Source organism: Psammomys obesus, unplaced genomic scaffold (genome assembly GCF_907164565.1).
Source record: "Psammomys obesus unplaced genomic scaffold, mPsaObe1.curated_primary_1811, whole genome shotgun sequence".
In the NCBI taxonomy this organism is placed as follows: Eukaryota; Metazoa; Chordata; class Mammalia; order Rodentia; family Muridae; genus Psammomys; species Psammomys obesus.
This window is the reverse complement of record NW_026592325.1, coordinates 440,996-466,761: the sequence shown is the minus strand read 5'-3', so window position 1 is coordinate 466,761 and position 25,766 is coordinate 440,996. Positions and strand designations below refer to the sequence as shown.

At 51.4% G+C, this 25,766-nt stretch overlaps 1 protein-coding gene across 1 annotated transcript in view; it reads right to left on the bottom strand.

Moving 5' to 3' along the window:
* The window catches only part of Wscd1 (WSC domain containing 1), a 29,650-nt gene extending 4,551 nt beyond the window's left edge, over positions 1-25,099 (bottom strand). The window contains exons 1-6 of the mRNA XM_055613120.1: positions 24,537-25,099; positions 18,249-18,363; positions 16,402-16,586; positions 13,354-13,475; positions 1,964-2,123; positions 1,073-1,237 (exon numbers count right to left, since the gene is read on the bottom strand). Coding sequence (XP_055469095.1) covers positions 1,073-1,237; positions 1,964-2,123; positions 13,354-13,475; positions 16,402-16,586; positions 18,249-18,363; positions 24,537-24,954 — 1,165 coding nt within the window. The 5' untranslated portion in view covers positions 24,955-25,099. The remainder of the gene's footprint in view (positions 1-1,072; positions 1,238-1,963; positions 2,124-13,353; positions 13,476-16,401; positions 16,587-18,248; positions 18,364-24,536) is intronic.
* Positions 25,100-25,766: the final 667 nt, after the last annotated feature.

The window sequence follows — 25,766 nt, the reverse complement described above, 5'->3', positions numbered from 1 at the left end:
AGCAAAACAAACTCTGGCTAAGAAACCCAGGCAAAAGCTGTGCCACTTGACAAGTAAGAAATACATTTTGCCAAATTTAGATGCCACTTGACTTGTCTAAGGTTCTCGAGCAGCAAGCAGACTTGGGCCATTTAAGTTAATTTACTCAGAATAATGAGGCCTCTTATTTCTGCAAGCAAAATATTAGAAAACAAAGTTCTTGACCATTTCTGGACAGATTTTAAAAACTGCATTTTTCTTCATCTGTGGCCTGGTAAGGCTGCACCCCGCTGAGGGGATGGTGATCAAAGAGCAGACCAATTGGTTTATGTCAGAGACAGTCCCTGTTCCCATTACTAGGGTACCCACTTGGACACTGAGCTGCCCTAGGCTACATCTGTACAGGGATTTTCATTAATGGTCCACGGTTGGAGTATCAGTCTCAGAAAACACCTCTGTGTCCAGATTTTTTTCGTTCTGTTGCTCTCCTTGTGAAGTGCCTGTCCCCTCCAGGTCTTTCTATAAGGTTTCCTGCACTCTGCCCAAAGTTTGGCTATGAGTCTCAACATCTGCTTTGATATTCTGCAGGGTAGGGTCTTTCAGAGGCTCTCTGTGGTAGGCTTCTGTCATGTTCCCTGTTTTCTCCCTCTTCTGATGTCCGTCCTCTTTGCCTTTCTGAATGAGGATGCAGCCACTCCTGATGAGACCTGATAGACTAGGATCAGATGGAAGGGGAGGAGGACTTCCCCTATCAGTGGACTGGGGGAGGGGCATGGGCAGAGAAGAGGAAGGGAGGGTAGGATTGGGAGGGGAACAGGGAGGGAGCTACTAGTGAGATACAAAGGGAATAAACTGCAATTAATAAAAATAAAATATTATAAAATAGTCCCAAATCCTGGACTGGAAAAAAACTGCATTTTTAAAAATGATGATGAACTACCCCTTTGTCTGAAGGGGAGAAAAAAGAATGAGCAGATTAATTTTCACTCTTAATAGACTAGAGGGCTGTGGGAAAGTCTGGTGCTCCGAGAGGGGCTGGTTTGTGAGGGGCCGGCATGGGGTGACCTCTTCTCCCTGTAGAAGCCTGCCTTACCCTTGTTGTAGAGGGTTCCATCAAAGTAGTAGCTTCCAGTGTAGAAGCCAGTGGCGTGTTCGATCAGGTGCCTCGCCCACGTGTTCCCAGCTCCTGGGAAGCTTGACAGAGCCACGAACACCTTAGACTTGTTGGGCAGGAACTTCCTGTCTGTGCAACGGGTGTCTGAAAGCCCACAAGCCACCAAAAGACACTGTGAGTGAGGGTCCTCCGCTGGAGTCCTCGGAAAGGGACTGGCGATGAAGGGGCCTGCAGCCTACACTTGCACGTCACTGGCTGGGGAGGCGAAGCCTCCCATCCCTGGCTGGATGTGGTGCCCTGGGATGCTCACCATACCATCTCTACGGGGAGGCCAGATTCTGCCAGGGCAGGTGGACAGGGCTGTGTCGGGACCCAGCCGTGTCACTGCAGTGCGGTGAAAAGAAGCTGGGCCCATCTGAGGCCAGCAACTGTTCTCAGGACTGCTGGCAGCAGCACAGGTCACTGGGGGACAATCTCCGGAGACACTGGACAACCGCGGGGTTGCTTCTCCTTATGAGATATTCCTTTCCATCAGTCCCAGAGACTCTCAGAGGCTCGTGATGATGCTCCCTCAGGGGTATTGCCAACACATGGGGGTTTCTGAGACCTAAGTGCCCTTCACGTGCCTCTGAGGCTTAGGTCTTGAATTATTCCCCTGAGCCTCCCTCCCTCTCCTCTTACACTACCAACCCCAAAGGCTCATAGCTTCAAAGGAAGCCTGGCCTTACCCTCCCTACTGAGTAGAGCCAATGGGAATTCCATATACCCTGTACCCGTGGCTGTACACTGAGGCATGCCTTAGCATTTCTAGCCTTAGGAGCTCTCTGGCCCCAGGCTGATGCCAGAGTCCAGGGGGTAGGCAGAGCTCACCTTGGACAGGCGTCTGGTAGACCTCACAGTAGCCAGGTAGCTCCTGAGCCTCTGGGGCCTGGCTGCACAATGCTCCATCCACAGCATCCCGCAGGCTGAACTGGGGGGTAGGGTAGGCGCAGTAGCAATCCCAGCCCCTGAGGATGGCAAGAGGAAACTCCTGCGGGGAGGGAGAGGAGGAGCAGGAGGTGAGGAAGTGAGTGGCTCATGCCTGCGGCTTAGAGGTGAGCTGGTCCCCACGGAGGCCACTTACACAGGGTCAGCAGGCTCTGGGTCCAAACCTGGGTACTCACAGCAGTGAGATGTGACTTGTGCTCAGCAGGAGCCCTGAGTGGAAGGTGACGAGCCAACAGGCACCACACTGCATGAGACACACCGTGGAGGAGGGGAAACCTGGGCCCAGGATCTGACTAGGCATCTTGCAGGAGCACTAGGCTGGGTGAGGACAGCAAGCCAGCTCTTCGCCACAGGGCAGCTCAGGGTTTTTTATGTCACATCATTAGACAACCACACCTTGATCCCTGACAGGGGGTCAGCTACGCCTCCAGGGAATGGACAAAGCCAATCCTTGGCCTAGAGGTCCCCAGCAGAGTGGGGACAGATTCCTATAGTCTTTTACCCCCCATAGTTGGAAGAGTAGAGAAACACAAGTCTTGTTCCTTCCTGACATGCTCAAATGATTGGGGTTTTCTGAAGAAGAAGTGTCTACCAGGCAGACAGACTGGACACACTTCCTTCTGAGGTCCCAGCCAGCTCTCAAGTGGGCTCTTGCTCCCCTTTGGCATGTCCACATCACACAGCAGAAGGAGCATCCTGAAGACCTGGATGGCATTTCTGGCTCAGTTGTGTGTCACTGGTCAAGACCTTTAACCACCAAGACTCTCGCCATTGGTAAATGGTAATAAAATATAGCATGTGGAAGGATGGCTAGGTGACTTGGGCCCCAATGGTTCTGCATGGTGCCTGGCATCCAGTAGGCATTCCACCTAGCAAAGGGCCATCTTTGGCTTCCTTTCCCCTCTAAGTGTTAACTACAGCTCATTCCAAAAAATGCACACACTTCCCTCACACGTGTCTGCGAGTACCCACTATGTGCCAAGCCTCCCACGCGGAGCGGCAGGGCTCTGAGGCACCGAGCCTGTGTAACAGAGGGAGGCAGTGGGCAGAGGACGGTGTTTGCTGAGAACGGAGCTGCTGCACAAACCTTTTTATTTTTTGCCCACAGCAAGAAATCTCGTAAATAAATAAGGAAAATCAATAGTGTTTTCCGTGCGTGGCTTGGTAAAGCTGAGGAGCTGTGCACTCGTGTTAGACAAGAGATAGTGTCACAGCCAGGGGAGGTGAGGTGAAGCCTGAGGGACGCAGCCACAAGAAACACTGATTGCTGACCCCAGGGCTGACTGAGCAGACCCTCTCCTCTGAGCCCAGAGACCCCTGGCTCCCACCCCCATCCTTCATACCAGGCTGGCAGTCTACCCACTGGCACGGGGGCTGACAGGTCTCCCTGGGTCTCTAAGGAGACTTCACACATGGCCACATAATCTTTACAGAGAAGCCCCTCTGGTGTTTTGACTTTCCCCATAGCTCAGCCAGCATCTCTGGAAGCAGGATTCTCTGTGGATGTGACCTGGTGAGAAGTAGTGTAGCCTGTGAGGGTTCAAACATCCCCTCTTCACCACACTGGTGTCCTGCCTTTCTCTACAGTAGTTCCTTCATCCCAGCAGGGGCTCCCAGGGCCCCTTGCTGCCCTTTGGGAGTACCCCATGGCTCATTCCAGCACGTACAGGCTGTGGAGGCTCAGAGTGAGACCTCACTTAGAAATAAGGTCTTTATAGAGTTAATTAAAATGAAGTCATTAGGTTGGGAAGGCCCTTCATTGTGACTGATGTCCTCACAGGAAGAACTGGCCATGGGCAAGCATCTAACAACACAGGGAGATACAGGCCAAGGAGAAACCAAGGCTGCTGGTCCATCCACCTGTGGTTCCGCTTTACATACCTGCTGTTTAATGTGCCCAGCCTGTGGTGCTGATGAGGCAGCCTGGGTCAGCTAAGGAACTGCCTCTCCCTGTTCCCTGACTACTGAGACAGGCTCTCACCCCTGGGCCTTTGCACCTGCTATGCCTGGAATGTCCCTCTGTATACACCCTCTCTTACTTTCCTCCAGCCACCATCTCAGTGAGGCCTCCTTTGCCCACCCCTTTCCAAACTGCAGTACCTTCCTATGCACACCTTCTCCTATGCTGTGCACGAATACTGCTTGATAAATTCCTCATGAAGTGCTCTGATCCCAGATGCACAGCCTGGTCAGCTCGGGCAGGCAGCATTTCCATCCACCTAGAGGTCCTCCTGTCCTTCCTCCAACACCTCTCCCTCCCTCAACCCAAGCAACTGCTATCTTGCTTCCCATCACTGCCGATCAGCGCTATCTATTCTAGAGCACCATATAAACAGAATCACTGGGTGTGTAATTTTTCAAGCCTGATTTCTTCTTTCATTCAGAAAACCATTTGTTTAATCTGTCATCACTGGTTTACATGTCAGTAGCTCATTCCTTCTCACTATCATAGAATTACACATGTGGACGGACCATGGGTTGGCAGTTCCCTTTTTGATGGCTGGCTGAGCTGTTTCCAGATTTTAGCCACTGTGAATACAGCTGCTTGAAACACCTGAGGATTTGACTGTCTCATGTGCAGACACCTACCCTTGCTGCCTGGTTCTTCATCGCCTTACTCACCAGCACACAGCATATTGTATCTTTTACTTCTTTTCCTGGTTTGTTGTCTGCCTCAATTACGAGCATGAAAACAGAGAAGGGATTTCTGTGTCCTGTGTGTGGCCACATCCTCAGGGGCTAAAACAGTGTCTAGTATACGGCAGATGTTTCAGTAAGTGTTTGATAAATGAACAAGTAAATGGATGAGTGAGTGAGTGAGTGAGTGAATGAATGAATGAATGAATGAATAAATGAACATCCTTTCTAGACTCCAGCATCATCAAAAGCTGTTGGCAACAAACCATGCCATACTCCTGGCCAAGGTCGAGAGCCTCAGAGGGTATGAGAGAGGAGAAGGTGGCAGCACCTTGCAAGCCCCCCCGCCCCGGCTCTGCTACCCTGGGATCCTGGAAGCAATGGTCTTTACAGCCTGAGTGTTCTGACGAGGCCCCGGGCTCCTGGCTCTCCCCGAGGCGCTGGCGCTGAGGCTGACTTCCACTCTCATACCCCACTGCCCCCACCAGTGACCCAAACCCTTCTGCTTCCCTGAGTGGGTTAAACTGTCAAGTTTCTGGGTGTTTGCAGAGCAACGGAAGAGCTGCAGACAGTAATGCAGTTTTATTTACAACATAACCGCCTCGGCAACATCACTGGATTCTGAAAACACAGAACAATTTTCAGCCCCGTGGGATTTCGAGGACACGATTTCCATAAAAATTAAATATTGATGAATCTTATCTTTCTGCCAACTTCCTAGCTCTCCCATGGCCCTGCCCCCACTCCAACCTTCAATGAGAGAAAGAGACAGAGGGAATGGAGGTTAGAGTTGAAAAAAAAAAAGCCAGAAAAAGCAAGCAGAGAGCCAGAACACAGTGTCAGACTGTTGGAATCAAGCAGAATTCGGAGAGCTAGCTAGGCCTGCTTCCTGGGCCAGGATGGACACACAGCCTGGTCTTCATCTTGGACCTCTGGCCATGAGTTAAGGTGCCCAGGATGGGGATTCAGGTAGGAGTGGACTCCAGGCAAGGCCCAGGTCTTGCAGGGAGCCGTGAACAAAGGCCTGGCCTGTGGCCATGGATATCTCCATTCATGAGAGTGAGCTCTAGGGGTTGAAATGATCTCCAGGTGCCTTTCGGAGAGACTGGGAGTGTGGGTAAGGCTCAAAGAAAGGGGCCAGAGGCTTCACCTGCAGGGCCTCCGGCATCTTCTCAATGTAAAGCTCTCACTTGACAGGCTCTTGCCACACATCCAGCCTCAAGGTGCTGGCAGCTAACACTTAAGCATCCATCCTATGGGCACAGGAAAAGTCCGAACATGTTGGCTTGGGGAAAAAAAACCAGTGTCTTCAGGGGACCTATAGGTATCAGTAGGGGTGGCATGGCTTTGAGCAGACCTGAGTCCATGAGCAACAAACTAGACCAACTCCCAGAGAAGGCCTCTCGTGAAAGCCAAACACCATCAGACAGAACTGTGAAGACCCGCCCAGCCACCAGGAGCCCAGGGGCCTGGTGTCTATTGACCAGTGCAAGAACAAGCTTCCTCCAGTCAGCCTCTCAAACGTCCCACCAGCAAAGGAGCCAGGGCCAGAGACGTTATCAGGATCGCCGTCTGCACAACGAATTACTCAAGTGGCAGCACTAATATAAATCATGGCGTCGCTGGACCCATGTCACTTTCTCATAGGCATTCTCACCTCATCCGGCTTAAGAAGTGGAGGGTGGGGTGACAGGGCCCCAGAATCACAAATGAGAATATGGTAGGCAGGGACTAGGACCCAAATGATTACAAGTTCAAGTCTTTCTCTGGACCAATTTGAGAAGGACAAGACACAGCTGAACAACATATCAAAAGCCTTCCATGTGTACATGTAAAACCACAAATCCTTATTTTCCTTGTTATGATAGCTCCAGGAAATAATTGCTAATGCACTCACAGGTAAGAAAAGAAAAGTGAAAAGAAAAGAGAAAAAGAAGAAAAGAAGGAGCTGGGCAATGGTGACTAGGTGGCACACACCTTTAATCCCAACACTCATGGAGGCAGAGGCAGGTGGATCTCTGTGAGTTCGAGGCCAGCCTGGTCTACAGAGTGAGTTCCAGGACAGCCAGGGCCACATAGAAAAACCCTGTCTTGAAAAACAGAGAAGGAAGGAAGGGAGGGAGGGAGGGAGGGAGGGAGGGAGGGAGGGAAGGGACCTGAGATGTCGCCATCAGTAAAGCGCCTGTCTGGCCAGCATGAGGACATGAGTTCCAGAGCCCATATTTACAAGGAGCGAATGTGGTGGTTAGCCTTGCGATTCCAGAACTGGGGAGGTAGAGTCAGATCCCTGGGGCTGCATGCCAGGAAGCCGAGCCTTCTTAACAAGTTCCAGGGGTATGAGAGACTTTGTCTTAATAAAACTCAAGGTGGATGGCTCCTGAGCAATGGGCCCAAAGTTGTTCATTGCCCATCAGGGCACATGTACACAGGTGAGCTTGTGTGTACGCATGTGTGTGTGTGCACGTGGCTGAGCTTGCACATGCCCTCCCACCCCATATGCATATACACAACAAGAGAAAGGAGAGAATGGAGAGGAGAGGGAGAAATAGGGAGAAAGAGAGAGAAGAAAGGGAAAGAGAAGGGAGGGGAGGAGAGGGAAGGAAGAACTGGAAGCCACACAGTCACAAAAAATCACAGTGTGGCAACAGAAGTGTACAAGTCGTATTAGAGAAGAGGATGGATGTAAGATGCAGTGGCCCAATGTGTACACCAGAGAACAAAGCCCTTGCGCACGCGCGCACACACACACACACACACACACACACACACACACACACACACCTAGAAAAGGCTGCTTCTACTTTCAGCTGGTTTTTTTCTGATGCACTAAAGTTGTAGGTAAGATTTATTTCTATTTCTGCACCTTCCGATTTTCTGTAATGGATACCTTTTTACCTTTGTAACCTCCTAAAACAATGAGTGTTTTAAAAGCATATACGCAGTTTAACGTCGCAGGTTCTGTGTAGACTTTCAGGTGACTGCTGTGTGCAGTTCTAGGGATGGACCCCGGGCCTTACACACAGGCTGTGCAAGGGCTCTCTAAGTGAACCACATCTTCAGATCTTGCTCCTTTGAGATCACATCTTACTGTGCGGTCCAGGCTAGCACTAAAACCCACAATCATCTGGTCCCTGTGCCTCCTGAGTGCTAGAATCGGAGGTGCATGCCACCATGTCTGGCCTAAAGCAACACTAATGAGCTGCTCCCTGAAAGCACATTTACAACAACTAGCCAAAGAAAATGCTTCTCTGTTAAGGCTCACAGATCCCAGACTCCCACAGACCCCTCTGGCAGAGGCTTGAGTGCTGCATAGTTGCTGGGGGTCTCCCTGGGGTAGACTCCTCCCAGCTTCTGAGGCTCAGAGGGACTCAGAGCAGGTACACCCGGGGAGGGAGGTGCAGGGTCATGCCTGCCTTTCCAGCGGGGCCAGACATTATATGACAGGGTGGCCATACCTCAGAAACCTGCCTCAGACAGTGCCAGACTTCACTGCTTCCGCTTTTAGAATTCTCACTCCCACTACAGTCTCTGCTCTTGCGTACAAATATCAGTCTTCAAATTAATTACCCTAGGCAGAACCAGTGCAAAGCTATCTAACCTCCCCCGCCCTGGCTGGTTCCCACCTTGCACAGAATGAAGGAGGCAGCAGGATCTTGAAAAGGCGCATGTTTCTTTTCATCTCCAACAGAACTTAGAGAAGACCATTTGTTTTTTAGGCTTTAAAAATGCATTATTTGGGGAGGGTAGGTGGAGATATGGTGGAGTAACTTAGAGCCCTAGCTGCTGTTCCCGAGGCCCTGAGTTCAGTTCCCGGCGCCCACATTGGGCGAACTGCCTGTTAGGCCCAGCAGGGAAGCTGGCGCCCTCTCTGGCCTCAGCAGGCACTGCACTCATTGCATGAATCTGACTCATACACACGTCATTTTTAAGACACATCATTTTCTTCTGTGGAGTGGCCACTGGTTAGGAACCCATGCTGTACACAAACAACCCTAATTCACTGGGTCATCAACACAAATAAAGATGTGGAAGGAGAAGAGACACTAGGTGGGAAGGGAAAAGGGACCAACAGAAATAGAGAAAGAGGAGAAAGTGATGGGTTGATAAAATAGACGATGTGTGCTGTGAAAATGACAGAGTTAAATCCATTAATATATAATCAACATGTGCTTGGAAAAATGGATCATTATGAGGTTGACTTGCTCCCAAAATATTCTTTATTGTTCTGTTACCTTCCCGGAGTTTCTTACATCCATGTTGTCTAACTAGTAGACTCAGACCTTCATCTATGAGCACACACAGAAGCTTCAGTGGGTAGCTCAGAAGTGGGTCTCTGCAGGCGGGGGCTCTTTCCTTTGCTTCCAGGCACCATCTCTCGCATCTGCTGCTCTGATCTCACACCCTCAGGCTTAGCTCTGCCCCATTCTACTGTGAGTACCTCCCACAAACATTTTCTATGTCTGTATTGCAGTATACTGGAGAGTTTGGCCATTCCCACCGTGTGTGGCATCTGAGCTTATTTTCTGGCCCAGTGAAAATCTGATGAGGTTGGCACTGGACAGTCCTGCTGTGACACCATTGCTGGCCTCTCTAGGCAAGGAAGTAATTGGATTGGGGACTCTTAAGAAGGTACAGGTAAGTGTTCATCGCTGCTGTGCCACCCACTCACCTTGTACAGGACAGAAGTCAGGAAATCACTCCCTGCCGAGGCCATGGTCAGGCCACCTTCCAGCACACTCCTTAACACAGGCACCCATGCTGAGAGTGGTATTCAGTGCCGGGGGGGGGGGGAGGCAGAGCACTGCTACATATTCAAGTTGGCTCTCCAGGGCTATGGTTTTACCTCCAAGGATCTTTCTTGGTCAGTGCCTGAAGTTTGAGATGTGACTCTTGAGGGGAGAGTTGCTGTCGGGGTGGGGTGGGGGAGCTGGGATCCTTGCTAAATATCCTATAATGCAAAGTTCCTGAAACAATGAATTCTCCAACCCCATTCCAAGGCCGTGACTTTGCTCTAGGATGAAGCCAAACCCAGGAAATCTGAAGGTTGAGGCCTTGAGTTCCAGTGTACAATGTGTTAGGGGGAAGACAAGGGAGACAGAAGGCAGCCTGGGAGCAGAGGTGCGCTCACTGATGGTTTTACTGCTCTGCTTGGCCACAGCTGGAATCCTTACTCCAGAGCCCTATCGTGGGCTGACCTCTGTGACAGCCTTGCCAAGAGTCTCTTAGGCTAGCCCGAAGAATGCTGCCTTTTTGGAGGATCTATGGAGGATCTACTGGGCAGACCCACTCTCCACCACGGAAATCATCCCTCCTCCAGGTGGGTCCACATCCCCTCGGGGCGTTAGGCTGGCAAAGCACCTCTCAGCTTGGCCCTTCCTCCCTCAGCCCCACCATTCTCTCTGGTCCAAAACATCCTGTCTACAGATGGAGAGTGCCATGCTACTCATAGCCTCTACTACCCCACCAGCAGCTTCCTGTTTCCTCCTGGGGAAAATTAAAAACAAACAAAAACAACCCCTTGCGTTACGGTAGCTACCCAAGGCTCTTTGTAACTTTTCCCACCTTTCACACCAGCTCCCAGATGTTTCTTGCAGGGGACTGTCCACTTCCCTTGTCCATCTGCTCATACTGCCCAGGTGCTCCAGACCCTCCCCAGAATTTGTGGTCCTCCTTCCCTTTAAGTGATCTCCACCTCCCTCAGCCTAGCCTTACTCAGCCATACACCCTGGCTCCTCCCCAGCCACAAGCTCCCTTTGCCTTGCAGTGCTCTGCACCCCACTCAATGCTGGGCTCTGCCGGCACCCAGCACATTATTTTACCGCTGTAAACATCAGCCTATGCAATTTGGCCAAATCCTGCTAAATGTGCTTTGCCACGCTCAACTCGGTGCTGTAAATGGCTCTTCCACAGCTGCAAACCCTGCGGCAATGAACAATGGGGCTCAAGGAAATGTCCCTTCCTGCTCCACCCGAAGGGGGCTGGGTAAAGGTGACGGGATCACTTCCCACGCCTGATGCTTGCTGTGATGACACGGGGCACATGGAGGAGCTCCAGTGAGCCAGGCCTGCTGCGAACACCAGCACCAAGCCAGTACCTTGCCCTTGAGATGCATCTGCAGGGAGACAGACAAGGTGCTAAGGTGCAAAACGGCTTCTGAGACCGGGAGCCTGCGGGGATCTTCTGGCACACTTCACTGTAAAACTGTAGCGATGTGGATTTGTGCCAGTAAATATGAAAGAGAGCTGAAAATAGCAAGGGGGTTTTCTCTTTAAATTACTGTCTGGGTTCTAGTGGACTGCCCGGCGGTAGACACATCCAGAATACTGGAGCAGTTTCCTAGGATGGCCCCTCCCCAAAGGAGAACTCTCCAGGAGTGGCATCTTCCACATCTCCACAAGAGCTGTAAAGTTAGCACAACCTTTGCCAAGGGCAATCTGGCAGCAGACACTGAGCAACAAAGGTAACTCCTGAACCCCACATCGCCTAGGAGAGTTTTCCAGTTTTTTCTTTTCTCTTTTCTTACAGATTCACTCATACAAAATGACCTAAACATAGTCTTTGCAGCACTTTGTAAAAGCAAATGACTAGACACAATCTAAAAGCTGAACAGTAGGCGACTGGTTAAATAAATTATAGGACATCTGTGAGGCTGGGAACGACTGGGGTTCACTTTCTACACCCATATGGAGCAATCTCTAAGGGCCTGGCTGGCAGACACAGCCAGTTCATCCAGCAGAGTGCAGGCACTGTGTTACCCGTAGCCCTGGGGTTTGTAAGAGACCAGCTGAGGAAGCAACTGATTGAATATTTAGTTTCTGAGAGTGGATGGGAAGCCAGGGCAAAGAGCTGCCTCCTAGGGAGGAGGCTGGGTGGGAGAGAGGCAGGAGAGAGCCACTTGCTTGGCCTCTCTCTACTGTGTTCTACACAAACACGTTAACTCAAAGCTAACATGAGGTGTCCAAGCCTGCTGGCACGGCGACTGCACCTTCTCTTCTTCGAGTTCTTTTTCTCATCTCTCCCTCACCTTCTGTCATGAGGAAGAGGTTGCACAGTCTAAAAGCACAGATGGTGGAGTCAGGAGTCCTGGCTGTGCTGTGTACAGCCTTATCCCCCTGCAAACCTGAGCTGCCTCCCACAGCCACCAGGGATGTGAGGAGGTCCCCTGCTGAGAAGATTAGAGCAGCCAGTCTTCAGAAAGCCCAGGCCCCTCCAAAGGGGGGGAGATCTGTCTTTCTCCTGCTTTAGGCCAGCGACCTTCTACATTCTAGAGGAGCTGGGGTCAGGGTCTTCTGGGGGAATGGCTCAAACTTTCAGGTGTATTATTTCTTTATTGCCATGGGCAGAGTGGACAGCTATGTGGGTGTCCTTATTCTCTCCCCACTGAACTCTGTTCCCACCATGAGAAGAGAAGCCAGCCATCTGCAAGTCGATAAACTGACCTTGGAGGTGACTGTACCGTGACCTATGGGCCCTGATACCAGCGGCTTTGAAAATGCTGGTGATGTGGAGCAGAAGTACGTCAACACTGTTCTCAAGAGAGAGGAAGGCGCCTATAAAAGCTTTGTTCTCAGTCCACCTTGCAAAGGAAGCATTTCCAGAGAGCTGAGGAAGCAGGAAGAGGGCAGTGGAGTTGCAGGGGTGGGGCTGAGGCCGTCAGGCCTGAAGCTGCCTCTGCTCCATCCCTTACACCTCCCCATGCCACAACAGGCCCAACTCAAGTCCCAGCTCAGTGCCTTAGCTGTCTCAGTTTCCTCACCTGCCAAATGCAGATCATCACCACAGCCACCCCATTAGGCCTTAGGAAGGTGAAATGAGTTCACACAGGTAAAGTACTTGAAATGGTACCACACATGGTACCTGTGGTCAGTAAATGGCTGTTTCTGTCCACAACCATGGCCGCCATCATCACTGCCATCATCATCAGTACCATCACAGGCCATGTCCTCTCCTCCCCTTAGCTCTGTCTGTTATGCTGTCAAATACCACAGAACATGGAGGCCACTGCATCAGCCCCAGCTCCCAGCCCACTGTCACCTAGGGTGGAGATGGCCGAATGCCAGCCTGGTGCCTCTGTGCTCTGTAGACCCAGAGCTCCCTACACACCACACACACTCCTGACTTTGCTTTACAATCTCCACCTGCCTTGACCACTCCTCATCCTCCCACAGAGCCAGTATGTAATGTAGAGACAGTGGCTTTGGTGCCCTGCCCAGCCCAGCCCTGGCAGAGTTCCACTCCCCTCCGAAGCCTGGACTGAAGCACAGGCGTGGTATGGCATTGTCCCTGCAGTCAGTCACAGCCCTCAGTATAGACAATGGAAAGTCCATCACCTGTCCCTAAGGATTGAGCCAGCTCCTCCCTGAGTCCAAATAAGGCCAATTTAACATGTGACACTTGTGCCCAGAGCTTCCATGCTGAAAGGCACACATACACATTCTCTCCAGCTATACGCCTTCCCCATCCAGCCTCAAACCATAGTGGATGCTGCCTGTGAACTACCCAACACACCCTGACACTGGTACACAGCCTGGCCACGCCCTCTACTCCTTGGCTCCCAACTGGGCTGGTCAGGGTGGCCCAATATGGCTTGGCCCCACGGTATGCCTAAAGCATCACACAAGCGAAACAGTTCTTACTTTCTGGGAACAAAATCCAGAGCATGTCTCCACAGTCATGTTGGCCTGTGTCACGGAGGAGGAGAAAGTGTGGGTGGTGTTCTCCGGCATCGGGAAGCACCCTCGGTAGGTGGCAGCACGTCCTGCAGGGAAGGAAATGGGGTTCTGATGAGCAGTGGCATCTGTGCTTGGTGTTGGGTCCTGAGACCTATGTGAAATACGCAGGAGAGGTAGACATCGAGAGAGAGAGAGAGAGAGAGAGACAGAGAGACAGAGAGAGAGACAGAGAGAGAATAGGGTCCAGATTTGGTTGAGCCCAGCCCCTGAGAATAACCCACCATGGGACCCACAGTCACTAGGGTCTCTGAGAAAGGTCACATGGCTGTAATGCTGAGTTAAGGGATTGCTTTCTCCTGCAAGTGGTAGTGGGGGCGGGGTGAGGGGGTGAGTTAGCTGTTTGTTTTTTTTTTTCCTTCATTTTGCATTTTACTTCATGCTTGATCCCACAGTGGGTGATCTGACAGGCGGGTAGTCTGGGAAGTTCTATGACTAACAAAAACATGCACAAAGAAATAAGTGGAGTTGAGGATCTGGACTGCCCATTGCCTCTTGCTGTGCTGGGGCAGACAGAGCACCCCCGGGCCTCCTAGCTGGATGTCCAACTCCCACTTGGTTTCTAGGAGTACTTAATCCCGAGTCACAAAGGAATTTCTTGCCAAGTTGTTCAACCTTCTGGTGGAAAAGCTCAGCTTGCTTTTTGGTTCTCTTGGTACGAGCAAACATTCTGGAATGTTCCAACTTAACCAACTGCTTGGGGTTAAGTTTCTTGAGATGGTATCTGATTCGTATTCCACTCTCCTCTTCCCATAAGGCCTCCTGAGGCTTGACATCTGTCGTCAAACTTGTTGTGCTGGTCATGTCTCCTGGCTATCAGTACACCAGCCTTGGTCAGGGTGGGAATTTTTCCTTAAAAACTGTTAAGACCTGGACCTGGGAGCCCATCCTGACTGACCACAGAAGCGGGCAATCAGTGCACAGAACTAGGAAGGCTACCTATTGCAAAGAAAACAGCTGGCTTTGAGTCCTCAGGACCTGTCAAGCTGTGACTAGCCCTGTGTCACAGACTCAAGGACTCTTCCTCCTACATCCTCCAAGCTCTGAGGACTGTTATGGAGGCACTATGTGTCCCAGTACCAGCTCCTGACAGCTGTAACCCCACATACCCACACACCTGCTCAATACTGTGGAGCAACAGCCAAAGCCCACGGTGGCAAAGCCAGGTCACAAAGAACAACGACTTAGACCACAAGGCCACAGATCTCAACCACTGGCATGGGAGAGACACTAAGGACACAGGCTGAAGGGCACATGGCAAGGGAGAGTCTGGGGCAGACAAAGCACAGAGAAGGAAAGTAACCAGTATCCCAGGTGTCCAGCCCATGTCAGTGCTGGAGGACGATGGGGGTCATGAGACTCCAGAATGGAACTCTCAGAAAGAGGCTGTGTGCTGTCCCCTGGGCTCCCTGTAACCAGCCTCAGCACTGAAACACAGCGGGAGCCAAGGGGTGCTGAGTGAGTAAATGAACAGAATAAGGTAAGGTACATGGGGGCTCAGCATGACCTACAACAGGGAAGCAGCCCATGAGGCTTAGGAAGTCACAGAAGTGGCTGTGCACATCACTAATGTGACTGCTGATGGACAATGCCAGTAAGTGTAAACGGGCCTCGCTCTACGTCCCAGGTGAGGGCCCTCGGGCACTCAGGGCAGAAGAACACCGTCAGGGAAAGACGCTGACAAAGTGTCAGGCCTGACCCTGATCCCAGCTGAACCGCAAAAGCATGCTTTCGAGTATGTCCTAGCAGCTGCAAAGCTGCAACTTACAAAGGGTGGCTACCTGATCGTGTCTGACAGCCTGTTAGCACAGCTCCTGGAGAGGGCTGCAGAGTGCAAAGGTCAGCCACACAGCTGGCTGCAGACATGGCATTGACACCACTGCCAACATGAGCCAGGGTAGCAGTGCTGGCCCGCTCAAGATCAAAGCCTGTACTTAATGACCACACCATCTGTCCCTCAGCCAATCGGAAGCAGAGGCAAAACAGCTGTCTCTAAGTTAGTAGCTTGGCGGAGAGGGATGCTGGGAGGGTGGCCCAAAGTCTACTTCAGGCCTGTTCTGCTGGGTCTCACGAGTGAGGGATCAGGGATCAGGCTAACCATCTGAGGCAGAAATAAATAAATAAAATAAAATAAAAGACCTAAGAAGCTAGAATGGGCCAATCCAGTCCTTGGGAAGCCCAGGCAGGTGTTGATGGGTTTCTAGCAAATCCTTGAGCTTGTATGTATCACCAGTGTCTTCAGTCCAGACTACCGCCTCCTCTAGACCTCTGCCTGGGGCAGGAGGCACTGAGCACCTGTAGCACTCAGGAAGGAGTCAGTGTCCTGTACTCCGGCCCTATTCAAGCAACTGTGATCCACTGTGTCCTCGGCACTGGGCTATTTCTTCTCAAGCTGAGTAATTTTGAACTGTATGCTCACCTTTGGTGAGATTATCTATAAGAGCCCTTGGTGCGTAGGTTTGTTGGCATAGCTCTCCTGAGAGAGATTTTGGAACTTGCTCCTCTGAGGACCTCCAGAACCCCCAGGACCAACTTTTGTGTTGAGCTTGCAGGTCCAGGCAGACAGCATAAAGCTGAACCCCCAAATTCACACAAACGCATGCTCACATCTCAATGTCTACCTCCTCAAACCAGTTTCAGATTCGCCATGCCAGGGCTAGAGATCATGCTCCGTCCGGAGAAGTTAGAGAACAGACTGGAACCCGAGCAGAGAAGTGAGCCACCTGCAGCCACACAGCAGCCTAGAGTCACCCTCTCCCACGAGACACAAGGGAAGGTGTGCCCTGCCATGAGCCTAGGTGGTTAGGCTCTGACGGCCCTCACTGTCCACAGCATGCCGAGAATCAGTGAGGTGCGGCTGCCAGGGAAAGAGGGCACTGATGCCAGCCTACAGGATGTGAGCAGGGTGAGAGGGACATGCCGACACACAGACTCAGATGAGGCTGGCACACTCACGCTTCCTGGAGCCGGACTGCTGTAGCCCCACGCCGTACACGGACAGCCGGTGGACGGCACCGCACACGGAGCCCTTCTCCCCCTTGCACTCCTGGTTGCACTCCTTCAGGCTGACACGTGTGACTGGTAGCCGGTTCCCACAGTAGCACTCTGCACCAGCCTCCAAGCCGGCATATACATAGGACCTGCAGAAACACAGAGTGTGAGCGAATCCAAGCTGGGTCCAGCGAGAAGGCTGGGGGCCAAAATATGGAAAGGTCAGAGTCAGGGGGTGGCAGCCGGATCTCAGGGCTGGACTTGCAGCTGAGATGGGGTCTGCATGCCTGGACAGCGAGTGGCCATTAGCACGGCCTAGGGCAGTGGTTCTCAACCTGTGAGTCGTAAATCCTTTGGGGGGGGGGGTCAAACAATTCTTCCACAGGAGTCACACATCAGATGCCCTACATAATCAGATATGTGTATAACAATTCGTAATAGTAGCAAAGTTACAGTTATCAAGTACCAACAAAATAATGTTATGGTTGGGATCCCCACAGCATGAGCAACTGTATTAAAGGGCTGCAGCATTAGGAAGGCTGCGAACTGCTGGCCTAAGGAATCAGGCTCCACACAGGGCTGAAGGCCTTCTTAGGAAGCAAACCCCTTTGGTCTGTCTTGCCAGCTTGGAGACTGGACTTCAGTTTCGTCTATGGTCCCAAGCTACAAGGGGCCACACCAGTGAAGTGTAGGAACATAGTTCCCGGCCATCGTGCAGAGCTCCGGTGTAGAGTCTGCCAATTGCTGTGGTGTAAGTACTCATGCGAATGACCTCAAGCTGCAACCCAGGTCACAGGTGGAGATTTACGTGTATCCAGTGCCAGCACAGCTCTGGCCTGAAGCCCACGCAGCAGGTGACACTACAGGGCCCTGCTGGCAGCCCCCTTCTCCTCCTCCTTACCGGATGGTACCACCACAGCTAGACAGAGCAGCATAGGAAACAGAACCTACAGAGTATCGTACAGAGCCGTGGCTACCTGTTCACACTCCTTTTCCAACGTAAAAATCCCAGAATGAAAACTCCACAGTGATGAAGGCCTATCTGGCTGCTCAGGGGATGGTAGGTACTGTCACCTTAAATATGTTTAAGGTAGGTGCTGCCTCCTTAAATATGAAGAGGCTGAAATGAGACGTTGCCATGCTCAGGTTCAGCCTTCCCTTTCTCTGGGCTACAAGGCATGGAGAGGTGGGTCCTGTCCCTGCTTTCTCCAGGTATAAAATAGGGGACAATTCACGACTACCTAAAAGAATGGGGTAAGACTTGACATTTAAAAAAAAATGTAAATGAATCTAAGGGATAAAAACAGGTGAAGCATGCTGCTCTGCCTGTCTTCCAACCTAAACATGCACACACAGTTGAGCTGTGACTGTCCTGTCAGTAGAAACTACGCCCTGAAAAAGCAAATTCTGCTGTAAACACAAGTAGAAATGCTTTTCCTAACCACTGGATTAGTCCTCAATTTTATTTTCATTGAGGTCCTCTGGTCCCTTTATTTTATTTTAAACAGACGAGGAAGCTGAGGTCAGAGACTCCAGTAACTACAATTTTGATGGGACCTCGCCCTATTTGGTGGCATGCTCAGAGAACCCCGAGTCACAGCAGCGATGGGAACCAGGTGTCCAGTACTTGCCCGCACCCTAGTCGCATCTACGCAGATGCAGACGCACTTTCTCCTGGAGATTAGAATCTGATGAGTGAATCTGATGAGGTGTAATGAATGGTATCAGGATGGACAAGCACGTTGTCCCCAGGTTCAGAAACTGTCTTCTAACTTCATTCCATGCAGTTAACAGCCCAGCTCAACACTCACCGCTCAGCACAGGCATCCTGGCAGTGGGCCACGGTCATCTTTCTTAAGTCATAAAACACTGCCCCTTTCAGCGTTCTCTCTTGGCTCTCCTCACTGAAGCATCCCAGGTAACTGCCTGCAAAGGGAGCACAGCTGAGGTCACAGGCCCAGGAGGCAGGGAGGGTCCCAGCCACGGGCCTTCATCCTGGGAGCCTGCCCGCCTGCCGCCAGTGTGAAAAGCCAGGGTCTCCAGCCCCACCTAGACCACATGCTTTCCCAGAAAGCGGAGGGATGAGTGGCTCCTCAGCTTCCACAACAGCCAAGTGGGCAGCTGGGCAGCTTTCTGCTTCTTTACTCAGTTACTGGCCCACTATGCAGCAGTTGATGGCCTACTGTGCACCCAAAGGTGGTGCCGGGAGCCTGGAGTCAGCCTGACTGCAGCTTTTCTCTGCCACCCCTCTTCCCCGTGTTTGGGTCTGCATTTAAAAAGTAGTAGTATTCACTGTGCGTATCGATGGGTACAGTATAATGATTCAGCATATGCGTGCAACGATCAGTGCATACAATCAGTCACGGTGGTTGGCGTCTCTATACACCTGAGTCCTCGTAAACATTGGTGGCTTAATGACCTCACTCCCTCTTCCCTTCCTAGGCTCAGCGAGGCCTTCTGCTTCTACTATGGTCCCAAGACACAGTTCTATCACCTTCACACGAGCCAGAGGGAGGTTGGGGAAGTCTGGAATTAGTTAACCCGATTTTGTTCACAAGCAGGGGCCTCTGTAAAACAACAAATGTGCAGTGTGCGGCTCACACCTGTAAACAGAGTCTGTCAGTTCTAAGGCAGGTGTCCATGTGGGAACCAATATGACCAAGTGTCCGTGGGGCCCTCTGCCACCCCATGGCACTTCCCCAGTCAGTGACACTCAGGGATGATCCCATAGGGCGGTGGCACCACCCAAGCATGCACACACCAGTGGGAGTTGTGCTGGTAGCCCTGCCCTGTCACCAACAGGAAGGAAATGGCTCCCAGACTTGCAAAGAAACTTGGAGAATGCAAGCACAGCCCCAAGCGTGTAAATGTCACATGCATCATCGTGTTTTGAAGAAATGGCATTTGGGAATTTGCAAACACACTCTCACATGGTCCTCCAACTGGGAAGGCACATCTACAACCACTATGCTGGAAACTGGATAGGATACCTGCGCTGACGATGCACACAGCCTGAGTGCGTGTGTGTGTGCACCAGGAACACCTGTCCGGCTCTCTTGAAGCCTCCTGGCTTCACAGGGCTGGCCAGAGAAGAGTGAGGTCATGATTCCTCACGAGGAATGGTGGCTTTTGCTACATAGTGTCCGGAACTGCTCCACACCATTCCTGAAGCAGGGAGGGGCTCTTCTGTCTGGGAGTGCTTCCACAGTAAAGGTTAATTTAGACTCTGCTAAATCATCTCAATTCTCAGTGCCTCAGTTTCCCCAACTGTCAAGTGAATGCATTCGTACCTTTGCTCTGGATCAGTTCCCTCCTCCCACCTAGCCAGAGCTTTTTACTCTGGTCATAAGGCCAGAATCCTTCCCCTGTCACCCCAGCTCTCCACAGGGTCTTAGGACTTTAAGATGCTGGCTTAAAAACACAAGCAAGCTAATGCCTGGGATTGTCAGCCAGTTCCAGCCATCAACTTGTTAAAAACATCTAAATCGACAACCTCCTGGGATAGCATCCATTACTCCAAGTGACTCAACCTGATTAGGCACAACGTTCACCTTATCACTGTCTGGAAACAGAGGGCCACAGCTCCTACAGACCATACAGTAGTCCCAACACCTCAGGTGTAAGAGCAGAGGATGTCTGGTACAAGAAGGTGGCCCCCTGGCCACTTCTGCTCTAAGCCCCAGGGGCCTGAATTCCTGGAGCAGATAACAGACATGACAGCAGGAATCTCAGGTCAGAAGATGCCAGAGAGAAGCCAATAGCCCCCTTCTTCAGTATGGCCCTTGTAAACTCCATGCCTCCTGAGGCCACCTCCACGGAACATCAACACATGTGGCCACACCCAGCACGCCCACCACACCTTAGGACCCCTGAATCCACCACATATGACCGCAGAAAACATCCACCCAGAGCAGTGGCATGAATTATTCTCTGACTAGCGAAAGAAATGCTGTCTGAGAAACTTCTGACGTGTTGGACAAAAGCCCATCACAGCTTTCAACTAAACATTCCAAACACAAGTTCTGTAGCTGAAAAGGAAGCGCAAAGCTCAAAAGGCACCTGGGTCAAGACTTGCCAATGCTGAAAGGGGGCATCCCTGTTTCTGAGAATGGGATGCTGGTGGTTCAAAACTCCTGTTCCACCAGGGCAGGGCCATATGACCTGAGATGTGTAGATCCCTCCTCCGTAAGATGCAGCTTCCCCATCTACAAACTGGTGACATGGCACCAATTCTAGAAGCTGGTGGTTGTGAGAATTCCACACAAAAAATATGTATCCAATGTCTAACAAAAGGCTTGAAGTGTCAGGTACTCAGGAGTGACTGTTTTATGTTTAGCAGCTCATTTTTAATAATCAAGAACTCTGAATTACTTTACTTCCCTGGAACTCATATTCTTCACTGTTAGAGTGTCGAGAGCACTGCTTACATAGTAGGCTCTTTGAAGATTAAATTAAACAGGAGGACAGATGGGCATCTACACAAATGATGCTCCATACATAACAGATGTTCAAATAAATAACATCTATTATTATTCTGATCCTATATTTTAACCTGGGACCTAGTGGGCCAATGGATCAGTAAATATTAGCTGAATAATTAGCACATTAATAGAAGAGGGGAAAGCAATGGTTTCAACAGCCAGGCTGGCCTTCTGAAAGAAGCGGCTGAGTACCCAGCAGCTGGACTCTGTGTCTGACCAGCATAAGTGGAAGTCCCCCGCCCCACCCTGGCACCCAGCAGTCCTGTCTTGGGGTTCAGCCAGAGCTTGAGACACAGATGGTCCCTCTGGGCTGTAGAGGAGCAGAGGAGCCCTTTGTCACTTAACATAAAAAATGGCTTTTCTAAGGCCCTGACAGAGGCAAGAATGTGCAGAAAAGCAAGAACTTTCAAGGCATTCTTTGGGACGGAGGAGCTCCTGAGGCGGATTTATTACTTTGGGCTGAAAAGGAGGCAATGCATTACCGTCTGTGACTCTGCATCTGTTCATTTGCACATCAGAACGGACAAGTCGTGAGGCTATTAACAATGGCTTCGGAGATATTGGAATGTCTTTGGAAATTACTATCAATAAAAAACAAACTGGCTATGGAGAAGTTACTATTTTTCCCCTAGTAAACTTACTGACATTTTATTCCATTATGGATGTTGTCCAAGGTATAATGAAATGCTCGGTGATTGATGGAGACTCCTGCAGCTTCCGTGGCTTGCAGGATCCCTTTCAGGGGATGGCGGGATGCCCGGGCTGCAAAGAGACACTTGCTTTGTCTGCAGTCCCAGCAGCTGCCTAGGGCTACACTGTGGGCCACTCTCTAGACGATGCAGGGCCAGAGAGTCCCATAAGAGAAAGGGGCAGAGGCTCCCAGGCCAGTGTTCTGCCTTCCTCTGCATTTTCTGAAGACTTCCAGCATGTCATCACACTGCCCTCAGACACTGCTCTTTTAGACTTTGCAGGGAGACCATTCCAAGTCCCTACTGCCAAGCCCCACATCCAAGATTGGACCTTGGACGCTGCACTGTACAGCATTGATTCTGTGTGGCAGAATCAACCCTTTCTTTATTTGGCAATCAGGTACTCCAGAGGAGACGGAAAGGGGCTATCAACAGGTAAGGAGGAATGCCATTTTTATTCATACCCAAAGCCATACTGTTGGACAGCAGTTGATTACTGTCCTGCTCGTCATCTTGCCTGCTTTTAGGGGTCCTTCCATCACCACTGTGTCTTTGGAGGTTACTAAACGCTTCTCTTGGACCTAACATAGGTCGGAATCAGATTCCCAGGCCCCTTCTCTGAAGACTAGCTATAAAGGTCTGCTCTGCCTCACGTTCCATGCCATGTCCTAACCATCCTTTAGTAAGTCTGTGCAGTGGTTACTTGGATACCTGACTCCACTTCAGACAGAGTATTCAAGGGTCCAGTGCAAAACACACATGGGGCCTAATGCATACTGAACACATATTGAAGCCTAATGGTCTCCAAGAAATGAGGAAGAAACGAAAAATAGACTCCAGGTCCATTTGTCCAAGGTCACAGAGCCATGAAGTAGCAATAAAAAGAGGAACTCAGCTATGTCTTCAACAAGGATGCACTTCACAAAACTTCTTCTCAAGAAACCCATGGGCCCTCTCCAGGTCATTCACACTTTAGTCTAAGTTAATTGCCCTGCTAATGCCTGCACAGAGACCCAGCTTCTGGTGTGTTGGGAAAAATTACAGAAGGCACACACATATAAAATGAACTATACCATCAGTCTCTCTGTCTCCTTACACGCAGGCCCTGCTAAAGAGCCTCCTGTGAGGAACATCAAATGGATGATGTCTGAAACACATCATTCCCTGGAGACAAGAACCCATAGCCTTCCAGACTTCACTTTGTCAGGCCCACTGAGTCATCTCCGCAAGGCAAGAGAAACTTGGGTTTATTATTCCCAGAATAAATCAAGGGCTGGGAGGTGGCTCAATAGTGGAGGATGGGCCTAGTATCCCAAGGCCGGAGATCCGAGCTCCAGCAGCACAAAACAGATGAATCGATGAATCAATGAATCCCGAATCTTGGGCCTGGGACTTTCTCCTGCCTTCCCTACCCTGAACCTGATGCCCACCTGCCTCTTCTCCTCCTACAGTCTTCCCCTTAGCACTCTAGGCTACAAACTCTGCTCACGGTGCCTAATGCTTTATGTGCCATGCTTACTTCTCTAAGCTACCTACTCTGTGCACTGTGGGTATTACTTACGCTAGGCTCTCTATAGACTATGCTTCATACTCTATGTTCAGTAAGCTAAGCACTTATTTTAGGGACAGGAGCGCCACCTCCTCTGTCGGCTTAGGGCACAGGACCAGATCCAGTGGTAACCGGATGATCGGAGCTGACTGAGCTCAGCTGCCAGTCAGGCACTACGTCTGCACTCACTGTGTGCTCCCCAAGGCGCCCGGCATGTTCCCTGGGCTGGGGACAGACAACCTTTAGAACGCAGGGAAGAGCATCAGGCCAGAGTGGAGCGCTTCGACCTGCGACTCCCAGCAGTGTGGAGGCTGATCCTTTCGCTGCCCGCTGCCAGGCCTGCCACTTCAGGCTGCTCTGGGATGTGTGTGGAGCTTTGCCTCCACCAGTACCCTTCCCTCTCAGGCAAGCTCCATCACCTGCACCTGCTCTGTGGCACACCTCCTGGCTGCCTTCCTTCCTGGTCTTTCTGCCACTTCCCAGCAGGGTTTCCTAAGACCACTGCCCAGAACGACTCTACACCTGAGTTTTGGCTTCAGGGTTAGCTTCTAGAAACCCCAGACTATGAGGATGACGTTGGCCATTCACTCATCTTTCCCTCAATGTCTTCCCTCATGACCTGGGAAGTGATAGCGTCAGACACAGCAGCTTCACAGCAGAACTGTAGAGACAAGCCATTATTACTAATGAGAGCTTCCAGTTAGAGGGCCAAGCAGTTTGGGAGGACCCCTTGCCTAGTGGCTCTTGGCTTATGAGTCCACCAGGATGGTCTAGAGTAGTGGTTCTCAACCTGTGGGCTGAGACCTTCTTGGGGGTAAAACAACCCTTTCACAGGGGTCGAATATCAGATATTCACATGACTGATAACAGTAGCAAAACTACAGTTATGAAGTGGCAATGCAATCACTTAATGGTTGGGGGTCACCACGACATCAGAACGGTATTGAAAGACTGCAGCCTTAGGAAGGATGCGACCACTGACCTAGGAGCGGATAAGGGGATTGCCGGTGGCAACCAACGTAGAGGTTTTGCTTTGTTAGATGTATGAGAAGCTGAGATTACGCTCAATGGTCACCAGTTCCCAAGGACAGCAGCCGTTGCTGCTCTGGACGAGCCCAGCACTCTGCGACACACTGCTCAAAGCCAGCCCAACACACATGCACAACAGCCCTGCGGTCAGAGTCTCTGTCTCTAGCTCAAAGGACCCAGAGACAAGTGACATAACCGAGGTCACCCAGGAAAGTGTGACTGAGCCGAAATCAAAGTCTGCGGATTTGATTCTGGGGGACAGTGTCACACCCCTCAGCTGCCACCTGGCTGAGAAAAGGGACAGCGCACGGAACCCTGAGCAGGGCTTAAGGCCTGCACAGGAGCACCTACCCTGGCTGCGGACTGCTGGTCCAGGGGCCTCAGGGCCCGGGGTGGGTGGTCCCTGGGAGTCACTGGTGAGGTGGTGTAGCCAGCGCCTCCGCAGTGAGCTGCGGTTCCTCCGGGGCCAGCGGAGTCCAGGTGGCAGTCGGGCCAGGGGACTCCTTAGGGCATCCACATCAAGAAGTAGGTCAGGGCTGCTGTGCGGATCGTGAAGGCTCCTGCCATCCAGCAGGCCCACACCTAGTGCCACAGTGGCCACTGGCAAGGCCTGTAGGCTGCCAGGAGCCCGGAGGGCCTGTGGGAGGGCCACTCTGGCCCGCTGCAGGAGTAGCAGGCTGCCGGTCATCAGGTAGGCAGCCGTGAGGAAGAGCAGCAGGAACTGTGTTCTTCGGAGAAACTTCTGGAGTCTGAAGAAAGGTTTGGCCATGCCCCTGGGCAGCAGGGCTCCCAGCTGGAGCCTGGGGGCGGCTCCTAGCACCTGGGCAGGAGTGACACCAGCGCCTCCAGAAGCTTCATCCCAGCATCCTGGATCTTGGTACCTGTCAAGCACACGTGCTGGCTGCTGTCCTCCTGGGTTTCAAATGTCACCATCACTTCTCTCCAGCAGCCGCAGGTCCCTTGCTGGTAGCTTCTGCCCAGGGGTCACCATCTCCCCCATCCCTCAGCTCTCCCGGCCCTCATCAGTCTCAGGAACCTAGAAAAGTGGAGAAATAACATTAAGATGCAATAGGATCCATTGCTGCCTTCCTGGGCCAGGGTACTTACTCCCCAGCCCTGTGACTGATTTAGCAAAGGTGTGAGCTCTGTGTCAGGAACACTGGACAAAGGGTTCAGGTTCCAGCTCTGCTGCTGGCCAGCTCTGTGACACTGAAGGAGCTGCTGAGCCTCTCTGGGCTTCAGCTTCCTCATCTGTGACACAAGGATGACACCCTGCTTTGGACGGTGGCAATGAAGGTCCAGTAATGGCAACAGCAATAAATAGGAAGAGGGCAAGCGACCATGGCTTCTATTGAGTTACCATCAGTCTCACGCACTCTGCAACATGAGTTATGCGATCATCTCCTTTTACTCTAGCCTAGCTAATGTACTATAATGTGCCCCCTACAGATGAGAAAAAGAAAGGAAGAGTAATCTCCTGAAACTCCACAGCTGGCAAACACAAGAAGCAACGTTCCAACACCTCTGTCCGGATCTCATTTCTCAACTACTACACCATAACACGAGTATGCCCTCATGCGC